The 14216-nt window shown below is 45.1% G+C and overlaps 1 protein-coding gene across 2 annotated transcripts in view; it reads left to right on the forward strand.

The window, feature by feature from the left end:
- The window catches only part of NSUN2 (NOP2/Sun RNA methyltransferase 2), a 55615-nt gene extending 43136 nt beyond the window's left edge, over positions 1–12479 (forward strand). For both annotated transcript variants that reach the window (XM_088476335.1, XM_088476334.1), the window contains exons 17-20: positions 3984–4064; positions 4328–4466; positions 5804–5843; positions 11341–12479. In XM_088476335.1, the coding sequence (XP_088332461.1) occupies positions 3984–4064; positions 4328–4466; positions 5804–5843; positions 11341–11725 (645 nt within the window). In that variant the 3' untranslated portion in view covers positions 11726–12479. The remainder of the gene's footprint in view (positions 1–3983; positions 4065–4327; positions 4467–5803; positions 5844–11340) is intronic.
- Positions 12480–14216: the final 1737 nt, after the last annotated feature.

A 14216-nucleotide genomic window follows, 5' to 3' on the forward strand; every position in this document is an offset into this window, starting at 1 on the left:
ACGCCCTCTCCTTCCGGCACAGACCCTCGCTTCTTCACCATGGGTCTCCCATCAGACCGGAACAAGGCTACGGAGCTGCGGAAGGTATTGCACACTATGCTCCAGGCTGGAGTTATAGTGGCGGTTCCATTCTCCCAGAGGGGCCAGGGTTTCTATTCAAATCTATTTTTGGTACAGAAACCCAATGGGTCATATCGTCCGATTCTCAACCTCAAAGCACTCAACAAGTCTTTGCGGGTCCCGAAGTTTCGGATGGAGACCCTACGGTCCATCATTCTGGCGCTGGAACCTGGGGACTACTTGGTGTCATTGGACATACAGGACGCTTACCTGCATGTCCCTATTCTTTGGCGCCATCAACAGTTCCTCAGGTTTGCAATCAGCAGCGACCACTTCCAGTTTCGGGCGTTACCTTTTGGCCTGGCAACAGCACCACGTGTTTTCACCAAGGTGATGGCGGTCATGGCGGCTTCTCTGCGGCTGCAGGGAGTCCGCATGTTGCCGTATTTGGACGACCTGTTATTGGTGGCAGGATCTCCAGAGCTCCTGTTACGCCACTTGGACCTGACCATTGCACTGCTGCAACGGCACGGCTGGCTAATCAACTGGCAGAAGTCCACTCTAATCCCGTCTCGGAGGATTCTGCATCTTGGAGCCTTATTGGACTCGGGACAGCAAAGGATCTTCGTGACGGAGGACAAGATCTCTGCTTTACAGTCAAGGGTGCGCAGTTGTCTGCACAGCCGCCGGGTGTCCTTACACTCGGCGATGAGGTTACTGGGCTCCATGGTGTCGGTGTTCGACATGGTGGAATACGCCCAGTTTCACTCCAGACCTCTGCAGCACCTGATCCTGTCCAAGTGGAACGGGCTGACTCAGTCTCTGAAGTCCCAGACGATTGTGCTCACCCAGGAGGTTCGCCTGTCCCTTACGTGGTGGTTACAGACGACCCACCTCAACAAGGGACGTCCGTTCTGGGTTCCAAATTTGGTCCTGTTGACAACGGACGCCAGTCTTCGGGGCTGGGGAGCAGTTTCGGGTCCACACTTGTTCCAGGGCAGGTGGACGCCGACAGAAGCGGAGCTTCCAATAAATATCTTGGAACTCCGTGCGGTCTTCAATGCTCTCCAGCAGGCACAGCGGTTTCTCCAGGGTCGCCCGGTGCAGGTCCAATCAGACAACGCTACCACCGTGGCCTACATAAACAGGCAAGGAGGAACTCGCAGTCGGGCGGCTCTCGTAGAGGTCTCTCGGATCCTGGTTTGGGCGGAGCGCAATCTTCCGGCCATATCAGCGGTCTTCATCCCGGGAGTGCTCAATTGGGAGGCGGACTTTCTAAGTCGCCAGGACGTTCATCCGGGGGAATGGTCCCTGCACCCGGACGTTTTTCAACTACTGGTGGACAGGTGGGGTCTTCCAGAAATCGACCTCATGGCGTCCCGGCACAACAACAAGTTGCCGGTGTACGGGTCTCGCACAAGAGACGAAGGGGCGTCTCTGGTGGATGCTCTGTCCGTCCGGTGGACGTTCCGGTTCGCATACCTGTTCCCTCCGGTCTCCCTTCTTCCACGGGTAATCCGGAAATTCAAACAGGAAGGAGGGACGCTCCTGTTGATAGCTCCCGCGTGGCCCAGACGGCACTGGTTCTCAGACCTTCAGGGTCTGTCCGTGGACATTCCTCTGCGGTTGCCGCTACGACCGGACCTTCTGTCTCAGGGTCCTTGCCTTCACCCGGACCTGACTCGGCTGTCTTTGACGGCGTGGCTGTTGAGACGGCCATGCTGAGGTCCCGGGGGTTTTCCAGCTCTGTGGTGCGGACCATGTTACGAGCTCGGAAACAGTCTTCCGCGAGGATATACCATCGCGTGTGGCATACGTTCTTCCAGTGGTGTCGACCGAGAGGTTATGCACCGCGGGAGTTTCGTCTGTCTCGGATTCTCGCCTTCCTGCAAGCGGGACTAGATCATGGGCTTCGCCTTGCTTCTTTGAAGGTACAGGTTTCGGCCCTATCTGTCTGGTTTCACCGTAGGATTGCTACAATCCCGGATGTGCGCACCTTTATGCAGGGTGTTCTCCGCATTCAGCCGCCCTTTGTTCCACCTGTGGCGCCTTGGGATTTGGCTGTGGTCCTGAGGGCTCTCCAAGGACCGCCGTTTGAACCACTGGGCTCAGTGGATCTTAAATGGCTAACAGCTAAGACTGTTTTCCTTCTGGCCATTGCTTCGGCCAGACGTGTTTCTGAGTTAGGGGCTCTTTCTTGTAGACCCCCTTTCTTGGTTTTTTATGGGAACAGGGCAGTGCTCCGCACTCGGCCCGAGTTTCTTCCCAAAGTTGTTTCCCAGTTTCATATTAACGAGGAAATAGTTGTTCCGGCCTTTAACTCACCGGGTCTTTCCGTGGGTGAGGCCTCTTTGGATGTTGTGCGGGCCTTAAGGACTTATGTTGACCGCACTTCTTCGTTTAGGAAGTCGGACGCTTTGTTTGTCCTCTTTGGCTTCCGTAAAAAGGGTTGGCCTGCTTCAAAGCAAACTTTGGCAGCCTGGATCCGTATGGCTATTTCTGAAGCTTATCTTCATGAAGGCCTACCTGTCCCTCCTTCTCTGAAGGCTCATTCCACTAGGTCTGTGGGTCCTTCGTGGGCAGCTCGACGTGGTGCCTCGGCAGTTCAGATCTGCAAGGCTGCTACGTGGTCTTCTGTCCATACCTTCGTGAGGTATTACAGGTTTGACACCTTCGCCTCTCAGGATGCTTCCTTCGGGCGGCGGATTCTCCTTTCTGCACAGGAGCGTCCTCACCCTTAAAGGATACTGCTTTGGGACATCCCCAAGGTATCCTGTGGATACCCTATGGACCCTGAAGTAGAAAATATGAGATATGGTAAGAACTTACCCTTGTTATCTCTATTTCTACGAAGTCCATAGGGTTCCACAGGACTCCCGCCCTGTCGCACCTGTGCTGCAGATGGGCTTTGCTCTGGTCACCGGTTTTCCGTCTCCCTCTGGTGAGAATGTGATTCTTGTATGTGTCCAGATCTTTGTTCTCTCTCTTCCTTCTCCTCCTCCGGCCTATGGCTTGGTAACTAACCTGAGGTGCCTTGGCTCGGGGGCGGGGTATAGGAGGGGGACCTAGTGCATCCTGGGAGGCTGAAAGCTTAACTCTTTGGTGCCCTGCGACTGACGTCACACCTATACCCCAAGGTATCCTGTGGAACCCTATGGACTTCGTAGAAATAGAGATAACAAGGGTAAGTTCTTACCATATCTCATATTATTTTATACCAGAGGTTCCCAAACTTTGCCATTACAGTCCAGGTTTTAAGGATAGTCCAAATGGTTAAATCAAATTGTTTAAGGTACTAATTAAGTCACCTGTGCTAAAGCATGAATATCCTTAAAACGTGGACTGTAATGTCGGCATTTGAAACCTCTGCTTTATACAGTCATGTCCTAATATATCTGTATTAGACAAATACAAAGGGACAAATTTAAAATAAAGAATTAGTCCTTTTATAAAATATACTCAAGATAGTTGAAGATTACATTGATGAGACTCATAGAAATGTTTTTCTTTTTCCCCTCCATCTGTCTGGACCTCATGGTTTCCAACATCTTCAGCCAATAGTCCTAGTACAAACAGGTGCAGCTAGGATAATTCATGAGCTAGGAGCAAGTATACACCTGGTAATCCATATTCAGAGAATGATGTCCTGAACTTTGTATTGTCTTGTTTCCATTCAGAATGACCAAATTAAACTTTTCATTATAAGAGAGTAAAGAGCCCTTATCACAATACAAATAACATGTAGTATTTCATCTTTTAACTAAACTTTGACATGTTTTTCATATCTAGTTAAAATTTACTTTTTTAAGCTTACATGATCTCCCATTATGTGACCAGAAAGCGAGAGAACTAATTTACTACTTACAGCTTCTGGTCGTTTTCATGCATTATAGTAGATAACGTTATTTTGTTCATATTGGCAGGTAATCAATACTGGTATAAAAGTGCTCTGCCGAAATAATGATGGGGAACAGTATGGCTGTGCTTACAGGCTTGCACAAGAGGTAACTTTTTGTTGACTACATTGTCCCAAAATGGATCTGGATGCATAGTATCCTAGTTTTGTTTGGTACAAATATAAAAATGTATTGAGCTAAAAAAGTACACTGTTTTATATAGAATTTTAATGTAAGACTATTGATAGAGAAGCCCTGCCTTTTTTTCAGCAGTATGTATGCTCTTTAAATCGTGTGCATTCTGAGCTGTCTGATCATTAATATTGTGTGTAATGGGTTAGCATTTTTATCCTCTCTACTAATGTCTGCAGGGCATTTATACAATTTATCCATTCATCAATTCAAGAGTTGTAACCGTATCAGTGGAAGACATCAAGGTTCTGCTTACCCAGGAAAATCCTTTCCTAAGTAAATTTAGTAACGAGATACAAAAGCAGACTAAAGATTTAGGTAAGTAAAAAAATAAATGCTTGTTACATGTAGTACGTAGGGGTGAACACTGTAAATTAGTGCACATAGACCGTAATATCGCGATAGCACCTCATACATATGTGTCTTTATGCACCTATCCTTATTGCGCCATATGGCAAGAGATGTCCGCTGTGGTACGAGTAGTGTAGCAATTCTTGTGCTTGTATCCTGAATTTTGAGTCTTAATTCACTAGTAATGTACTAAGGGTAAGTAATTGTTGTCGGAAAGGAATTTGTATAAAGTAGCAGCAGATCTGTTATTTGGTGTGATTTGAGGATGGGTGTATGTGGACTAGTTGAAGTCTGTACAAATATGGAGATTACTAAACTTATGGAGCATACACACAGTCAGATTTGTCAGATGAACGTTTACCAAAAATTTGAACGATTTTTGACTGCATTAAAATGAATGGAATCGTCCAAGTCTGACTGCAAACACATCAGATGTCAGATATCGTTATCTGACCATCGGGAACGTTCATCATCCATAGTTCAGGTATGTCAGATTTTCCTTCAGATATGAACGATTTAACTATTTTTTTTTTTAAATTATCATCGTTCAGATCTGAAGAAAACTATGACAGTGTGTATGCACCATAAGGCCGGGTTCACAGACCAATTCCCGACCATTTTTCCTAAAAATATGAAATTTAGGAAAAATTGGTCGTGCTCTGGAGCTGCAAAATAAAACTCCTACCCTTAATCGAAGAACAATAATCCTGCTCCTGCAGGAAAAACCCAGCAGGTGTGATATTTTTGCTATTCTCGTGCCTAATTGAATACTCCCCCAAATCTTACCTTCATGCTGCATATATGAAAAAATTTTGCTGTTTAAACAGAGATTCCGGGTTCATTATTTTTAGTGTTCAAGAGGATACATGAAATAAACTGTCATGTCTCTTTGAAAACCTAAGAACGCAAAGATTCTGTAAAGTTCAGGATATTGTTTAATAAATTCTTGCTCCCGTCTGTCCATACTTGGCTGTTACATAACACATTGGATTCGGAAGCTTAATAACACTGCAGCAGAAGGCTGAGGGATTAAAAGGACAGACAAAATCTGTTTCATTTTCTTCAACATGCCACATACTGCCTTTCAGCTCAAGTGTTGTCATTGTGCCAACCTCTATTTTATAATCACAATGAACTCTAATTGCAATTTTACTTATCTATTCATGTACTCATAATAGTGTACATATATTTGTTTAGAACATTTTAATTTTCCTACTCTGAATAGTTTGTGTTGGCTAGAGCAGGACTGCACTATAAATACATAAGGTTGGTTAAGTTAAACAATTCGTTTTTTTTGGTTTCAGCTATGGGAAGTATCATCCTACAATATGAACCTGATCCACAGTGAGTATATTTAATCATATATTGCAATGAGCAGTTTACTTTGACAAAACATGTATAGGTGGGGTTAATGAGCCTTAGAGCTGCTTTTTTTTTTTTTTTTTTTTTTTTTTTGTCATTCCCTAGTAAGCTGCTTGACTTCTGTCAGTATTATTAATTTACTTTCTATGCTTCATTATAAAGGTGTGTGTGTGTATACATAAATTTATTATTTTATTTTTTTAACATGTAGTCTAGCATACATTAATCAACCATAACATTAAAACCAGTGATAGGTGAAGTGAATAACATATCTAGTTTTCTACTTCAGGTTACATAGGGGGTCCACAGGGATGACCTTGGGGTATAGCTGGATCTGGATCCACGGGCAACACGCAGTTAAAGCTTTTGCTGCTCCCAGGATGCACTGGGCCCATCCTCCTCTATATCCCGCCCCAGCCACCTCAGTTGGTAAGTAGCCAAGGCCATAGGAGGGAAAAAACAGAGCAGGAAGACTGGAACACAAAAGAACCATACTCACAGAAAGGGAGACCAAAAACCGCGCAACGGCAGTACAGATCTGGGGATCGCGGCGGGACCCCAGAGTCTGTACTAGCTTGGGCTCTGGGCTCTCCCACGACTGCTGCCAGAGCATCGGGGATAAGGTAAGCCGCGGGTCACTGCTTGCGGTGACCCGCATGTACAAATGCAGGCCTCCGGTCTCTGTGGACGGACCAGAGGCGCTAGCAGTGGCGATGGACTCCCCCTCTCCGGAGGCATACCCCGCGGGACCACTAGACCTCCAGGGAATTATGCGGGAGCCAGCGTCCCTGGGGTTAATCCTTAGCCAGGGGAGGCAGCCTTCCCTGTTTAGCGGCTCCTCCCCTCAGCTCAGCGCGCCATTCCACTTAAGTCTGGCGACACTGAGCTGCTTATTCCTGCGGCCACTCCTCCTCTGAGATCTCCGGTGGCCATCTTTTCTCCGGTGGCAGCGCAGATCTCGCGGGCAGTGTGCGGTCGGTCCCCCTGTGTGCCTCTCCCCTGCTAAAGGTCAGTGTACACAGCACTATAGCCCTCCCAGACACTGCACCTTGTCACTACAATCAACCGCCCAGATTGTTAGTATTAACTTTCTGCATCGTATGTGACAGTAGCTAGTGCTGACTGTCTGGGCTTTATTTCTCCTTACTGTCAGTCTATGACTATCCCTTTCTTCTCATAGAGCCATGACAGGTGTGTGTGGGAAGGGCTTTTTTTGGATCTCACTTATACCCCTTTCAGACATACGACCCGTGAAATTTCCTGCTCAGACCCGGGAATTTCTCCTGTGCAAATTCTCGGGTATTTGGTCGAGACCCCCCTTTCACACTGCAGTGTCTACCCGAGAAATTCCCAGGTAGACCCCTTTCAGACATAAACCAGGTTTTTAGTTTTAAATATTACCTGCCTCTCCTCTGCTCTTCCTAACCTATCCCCTCTCTGGCTGCCGCTGATGATGTCATCATCATGCAGCAGGCAGCCGTCCAATCGAAGTGCAGCCTCTATTAAATAGTTAATTTAATAACTTCCATCTATAATATAATAACTCCTATCTACCTTGGTGGTCCAGCGGGAGTTTTTGGCGGCCCACTGTGGCTGCGAACCACCGGCGGTCTCCAGCGCCGGTGTGAGGACCCGGCCATGGTTGCTGACTCAGTTGTCAGCACCACAGCCACTGGCGCGGGGGGTGGTGAGCAGCAGTGCTGAGCGTCCTATAGGACGCTCTGCGCTGTCGATGTAAAAGCTGCTTGGTGTAGCCCGGGAGTAGTAAATTCCCGAGTAGCACCATTCAGACAGAAGCAGGGTATTTTCCCGGGAAAAACCCTGGTCTATTGCAGGGGCGGCTACCCGTGAACGTGTTCCCGGGTAGGTACCCTTCAGACAGACGCGGCTACCCGGGAATTTGGCTGAGGCAGGCCACATTCCCGGGATTCTCAAGATGTCTGAAAGGGGTATTATATAAATTCATGTATTTGTGAGGTCGCTCACATACTGTGGTGTGCTACACTGTGCCATATTTGTGGGCTTGTGTGCTGCATACTTGTGGGTGCGCCAAGTGTACATTCTCAGCTTCCCTGTTGTGTTTGCTATATATATTTGTGTGTGTGTATATGTATGTATGTGTGTGTGTGATATATATATATATATATATATATATATATATCATGTCTGATGAGGAAGTTGAGCGCTCTACGGCTCCCACTCTGCTCTCCTGCATACGCTGGAGGATTTATCACAGGATGGGCTGTGTGTGAGGTGCCGTCAGTTACCTGGTCCCTCTAAACCCCCAACTTCGGGACAGCATCCTCCTTCGGCAGTGTTTTCTCAGGTGCTGGCTTCCATCGCGGACCGTCTGGCGGTCCCGACTGCTCTCCCCCATAGGGGGTTACCCCAAACAGCAATCCCCCCTTCTCCGGGTGTACCGCAATTATTGCAGTCTCCCCTTGGGCCTTGGACTGTTCATCCATATGCGGGGCTCCCTATGTATGTTCAGTCTCCTCCAATGACGCAGCAGTCCGTCATTCCCTTCCAGAGTCTCCCGCAAGCGGGTTAACCACCTTGCGTGGATGTGTTCTCCAATTCAATCCAGAGTTTGGCGGCCTCATCTTCAGCCTTTCAAACCATGTTGCGTAGTGACAAGCCTCACAAGGCGCCAAAACGTTATGTCATCCCAGTCTGCGCAGCTATCAGAATCTGAGGCGTCCTCGGATGAGGGGGAATTGCATGAGGACTCTGATTCGGATTCCCCTGCCCCGGAAGTGGTGACGAAATCTTCCATTAATGTGCGGGCGGAGTGGTCCATTCTTGATATAGAGGATGATGCTCCGGACCCTAAGTCCAAGTGTCCAAATTTTAAACAGGCAAAAGTGACTTTGGCTGTTTTTCGTCTCTGACCAGCTGACTGATCATATGGCGGAGGCCTGGCAGTCGCCTAGTAAGAGGTTCCAGCCGCAGAAACGTTTTGCAGGAAACTGATAACTAGATGCTAGTCATTGCAAAAAGTGGGAAACCCCGCTTGCGGTGGATTCCCGTTTTACTCGCTTAATTAAGAATGCCACCTTGCCTATGCCGTCCATTTCTTCCCTAAAGCATCCCATGGACAGGAAAGGCAGATTTTCTCCATTTCAAATTTATGCTCTCATCCTATAGTGTTGCTCTCTCCCTCTAAACAGTCATATTTCAAGATCCTCATCTCCTCTGTCTAATCCCCAGCGTCTCTTCACCACTTTTAACTCCCTCCTTCGCCCACCCCCTCCTTGCTCTCTGCCCTTGACATTGCTACCTACTTTACATCTAAAATTGATTCCATATGTCAGGAGATCATATCCAACCAGTCTCCCAGCTCTCCACCTCCTCCTTTCCCAGATCACCCTTCCCCATCAACTTTACCAACTCTAACATCCTTCACCCCTGTATCTGAGGAGGAAGTCATGGCCCTCATCCGGTCCTCCGCCCCCCCCCCCCCCTTCCACCTCCCCTCTTGATCCTATCCCCTCCCGCCTCCTCCGCTTCCTCTCTTTCTGCCTGCTTCCATCTTGCCCACTTCATTAACCTCTCTCTCATCAGGCACTGTTCCTTCTGCATTCAAACCTACCCTTGATCCTAACCTTCTTTCTAACTACCGACCCATCTCTCTCCTCCCTTTTGCCTCCAAACACATTGAGCAGGTTGTCTACAAACGCCTTACCACTTCTCTTTCCTCCCACTCCCTCCTTGACCCTTTTCAATCCGGCTTCTATTCTCTCCACTCCACTGAATCTGCCCTCACGAAAGTCAGCAACGACCTCCTTGCTGCCAAATCCAAAGGCCACTACTCTGCTCATTCTACTCTCTGCTGCTTTTGACACTGTGGACCACCCTCTCCTGCTGCATATCCTTCACTCCCTTGGTCTACGTGACACTACCCTCTCCTGGCTGTCATCCTACCTCTGACCGATCTTTCTCAGTTTCCTCTCATGACTCCTCTCGCCCCCCCCCCCACAGCCTCTTACAGTAGGTGTTCCCCAGGGTTCTGTTCTTGGACCTCTCCTATTCTCCCTCTATACTTCCTTTCTAGGTGAACTCATCCGCTCTTTTGACCTCCATTATCTTCTCTATGCTCATGATACTCAAATCTACCTTTCCTCCCCTGATCTCTCCCCCTCTCTTCTGACTCGTATCTCCAACTGTCTCTCTGCTATCTCTTCCTGGATGTCCCAGCGATTTCTTAAACTTAATATGTCTAAGACAGAGCTGATTGTCTTCCCACCCTCCCACATAACCTCACTTCCCACTATTTCTTTATCAATTGATGGAATAGCTATCTCATCTAGTCCCAAGGTGTGCTGTCTTGGAGTTATCCTGGACTCATCCCTCTCCTTCAAACCACATATCTAGAACTTGTCACAGTCCTGTCGTTTCCATCTCAAAAATATTTCTAAGATCAGACCCTATCTCAACCAGGGTGCTACTAAAACCCTCATACACTCACTGGTCATCTCCAGATTGGACTACTGTAACTTCCTCCTATCTGGCCTCCACAAATCCCATCTTTCTCCTCTCTAGTCTATCCTTAATGCTGCTGCACGGCTTATCTTCCTCTCCAAACACACTGCATCTGCCTCCCCTCTCCTACAAGCCCTCCACTGGCTCCCCTTCCTTTTTAGAACCCAATTTAAGGTTCTCACGCTCACTTACAAAACCCTCACCCAATCTTCTCCCATATATCTCTGATCTCATCTCCCTTATCTCTCCTCTCCGCTCTCTTCGTTCAACTAATGCATGCCGCCTTTCATGCCAGCTGATTACTTCCTCCCACTCCCGCCTCCAAGACGTTGCCCGCGCTGCTCCCCACCTCTGGAACTCTCTCCCACTCCCCATCAGACTCTCCACCTCTTTGCAATCCTTCAAACGGGCTCTTAAGACCAACTACTTCATCAAAGCCTTCCAGCTATCTTTCTAACTCCCTGCTACATGCTCCTTCCTCCCCATCTACCCCATCTGTGTCACCCCTGTTTGTCTTCCCCTCCCTTTTAGAATGTAAGCTCTTACAAGCAGGGCCTTCTACCCTCTTGTGCTTCTCCCTACTTTAGTTTCATCTACTTCTTACCACTAGGGCACCTAACACTTGGTTGCTTATGCTCTGTTGCTTATCTGGGTGTTATGGTCGCTAATGTAGCAATATATATTATCCATGTCCTGTAGTGTATTGTTCTGTAAGTCTGTTGTCTACAACTTATTTATGTTCTTTGTAAGGTGCTGCGGAACATTTGTGGCGCAATATAAATGATGATAATAATATATCCCTATACCTCTACAGGTCAGAGCTGTTTTGGTGGCACAAAGGTGTCCTACACACTTAGGCAGGTGGTTTTAGTGTTATGGCTGGTCAGTGTATATTTTAAATGTTCTCCCTTAAGTATAAAAATTAATTTGCATTATAATGTAAAACATTACTATTTTGCCTCATAATCCTAGTATTAAAATTGTTATTGATTTCTAGGAAACCTGACGCACTTCAGTGCCCAATTGTGCTGTGTGGCTGGCGAGGGAAAACCTCAATCCGTTCTTTTGTGCCAAAGAATGAGAGAATGCATTACCTGAGAATGATGGGGGTGGAAGTGTTTAAGGAGAAGAAGGAAAATGCAGAAAATGAATCTGCAAAACCAGAAGCCGTGCTTAACCCATCGGAGCTTAAGGAGATGGACATTGATTGTGTGGAGGAGAAGGGGGAAGAACTGTCAGAGAATAAGTCTATCGGGGCTGGGGACATTAAAGGAAATAGTGAGTCCTCTGATTTGGTTAAAGTAAAGCAGGATTGTGCAGCAGCGTGTCTGGAAGAATCTGCCACAAAGTGCACAGATAGTGGTAACAATGTTCAGGGTTAGCTGTCAGCGGACTGTTGTAACCTGTGATCTTCTATGATTGCAACTTTCTGCAACCAGTGATCTTGTATGGTTGTGACTTTCTGCTTTTATGTAATAAGTATATAATTTTTTTTTTTTTTTTTTGTTTCGTTGTATTTTAAGTATTGCTAACATTTTGACTTCAAAGATCAAGACCTGTGTGTTTTTTTGTTTTTGTTTTTTTTCTTTTAATTTAACTTGTAATGTATATCCAACGTGGATGATGGAATTTTTTTTTTCTTTTTTAATAAAGTTCTTAATTGTTGGTTGTTCAAATTTATTTAGACCTTTATAGAATTTCCCAACTATTTTTACAGTTGTAACATATCAGCTATTGTATTGATTTTTAATATGGGACATAAAAGATGTATTCAAGTTTAACTGCAGCTACTTCCAGAAGTCTGTTAATTGACAATTGATTTAAGCACTTCACCATCTGGCCTGGCATTCTATGTATAACCTTTTTAATAAAGTGTTACAAATGACGGGAAATGCAATTTCATATGCTTAACTACTATAGGAATTAGACTGATATCATTTAATTTGTTTTATATAAAGGGTTTAACTATAAATTAAATTAGAATATCTGAAAACCTCATAAATCATATGTAATGTATGGCACCTTCATATACAATGTTACATGGAATAAATGCCAAGTTTATTTTAATTGGTGGTTCGTAAACTATTGACTGAATACAAGGTTTACAAAATTTTGCCCATACTAGGCTTCTGTTACATAGCTATAATACTACCATGTAATTAGAGCATTACAATCAGCTCTATGTAATAAAAGTATCACATTTAAGAAATCTAACTATTTATTGAAAGGATACATACAATTACTGTAAGTTTGTGGGGAAAAAAGTAATGTTAATAGTGTAGCAGGGCTGAATCTGCTTGTCTGCTGTACAATTGATGATTGTTGCCAGCCACACCTGTTAATATGAAAATCTGCACAAACGTTTTTATTTCTGTTTTGGGGTAGCACTGCTAATTAAAAAGGCAAGTAGAATGAAATCCGTATTAGTATTGAAATATCTAGTGTTGGAAATCCTGTAATATCACTTTTGGAATATAAAAATGTATTTCCTCTCCAAACAGAGGGCATAGTCATTTTGACCAGCCAGAGGATCTGAGATAAATGGGTGGACTACTACTTTTCGCCTCCAATAATCAAATGCTGTCAACGGTGGGATAATTACTGATCCACCAAAATACGCAATTCACCTGTGCATGATTAATTAAATCCTGAAAGCATGACTTTGCAGGGGGGGGGGGGGGGTGTTTGAAGACTGGACTTGAAAAGCATGGCATTAGCTATAGAGCAGCTAAAGTATAGTCATAAACTTTAGTGAGCTTTGGGTATCTTCTTCAGTGGAATACAGTAGAGAAAGGGGCCCATTGTGTATGCAGAGAAAAGGTCTAAGCCTTGCACTCCAGGGAGCTACTAGAATGAATGTATGCCCATTGATAATAACTGTTCTACCAAAGCATGATGTTCTTGTGAGCATATCCACGCACTTTATGCACTTTATGCAGACTTGAGCATTCACAACCAATATGCTGAGCTGCACAGGTTAGAAGGAGCTGTATAACTTTGTGTAAAGTCACCTGAACACTGGTGGGCTGATTTCTGTAAAACTTGAGTACAAGGAGCTCAGAAGCAAGAGGAAGTTTCAAGGAGTGAACGGATCTTGTGTTGGTATCTTTAGCATTGCAAAAAAATTATAAAACTGCACTAAATATGTTGCTTAAAGATTTTGGTCAGATTGAGGGGGATATTTAATGAACATAATTATCTAATTTTTCAGCATAAAAACAGGAAAATGTGATTGTTTTCTTCATATTTAAGTGCAGTGAAAACTTTGGAGGAATCTGTTTTCTCTAACTTTTCACAGTTTATTGAAATTACAGTTTCTGCCATTGTGACCAATGGCACTGTTCTCCAGATCATATTTATATAACTGTGTTTGGAGATAAATGTCTAATTTTTTTTTTTTCAGACAAACTTATCTCCGTCTGCAGATGGTGTTATCTCATCTCCCGTGATTAGTTTCTCATGTCAGATGGATGTTGATTCAGGGACTACCTTCTTTGTCATGATTCTTTGCTTCCTTGGTTCCTCCCCTCAGCCTTGCTTGTTAGCCTGTGTTAGTTTGCATAGCTGATAGAAGTTCTTGTTTTGTCGAGTGCAGGTAATGTGTGATGAATGTGAAATTAGTAATTTTTTTTTGTGAAGAAGGTATGATGTGAATGCTGTCATCAGATACTTGGTAAAATATTGGTCATGGGTTTATCCCAATTTATTACTTTCTCTTTTCTGATGTAAAATTGTGTTAAGGGGTGTATTTATTAATAGTCCTTGAACTGCTGGGATTTGTATATTTCTACTTCAGGGTCCACAGGGTTGACCTTGGGGTATAGCTGGATCTAGTTCCATGGGCACCACGCAGTTAAAGCTTTTGCTGCTCCC

Source organism: Taudactylus pleione, unplaced genomic scaffold (assembly GCF_031769625.1).
Source record: "Taudactylus pleione unplaced genomic scaffold, aTauple2 ptg000186l, whole genome shotgun sequence".
In the NCBI taxonomy this organism is placed as follows: Eukaryota; Metazoa; Chordata; class Amphibia; order Anura; family Myobatrachidae; genus Taudactylus; species Taudactylus pleione.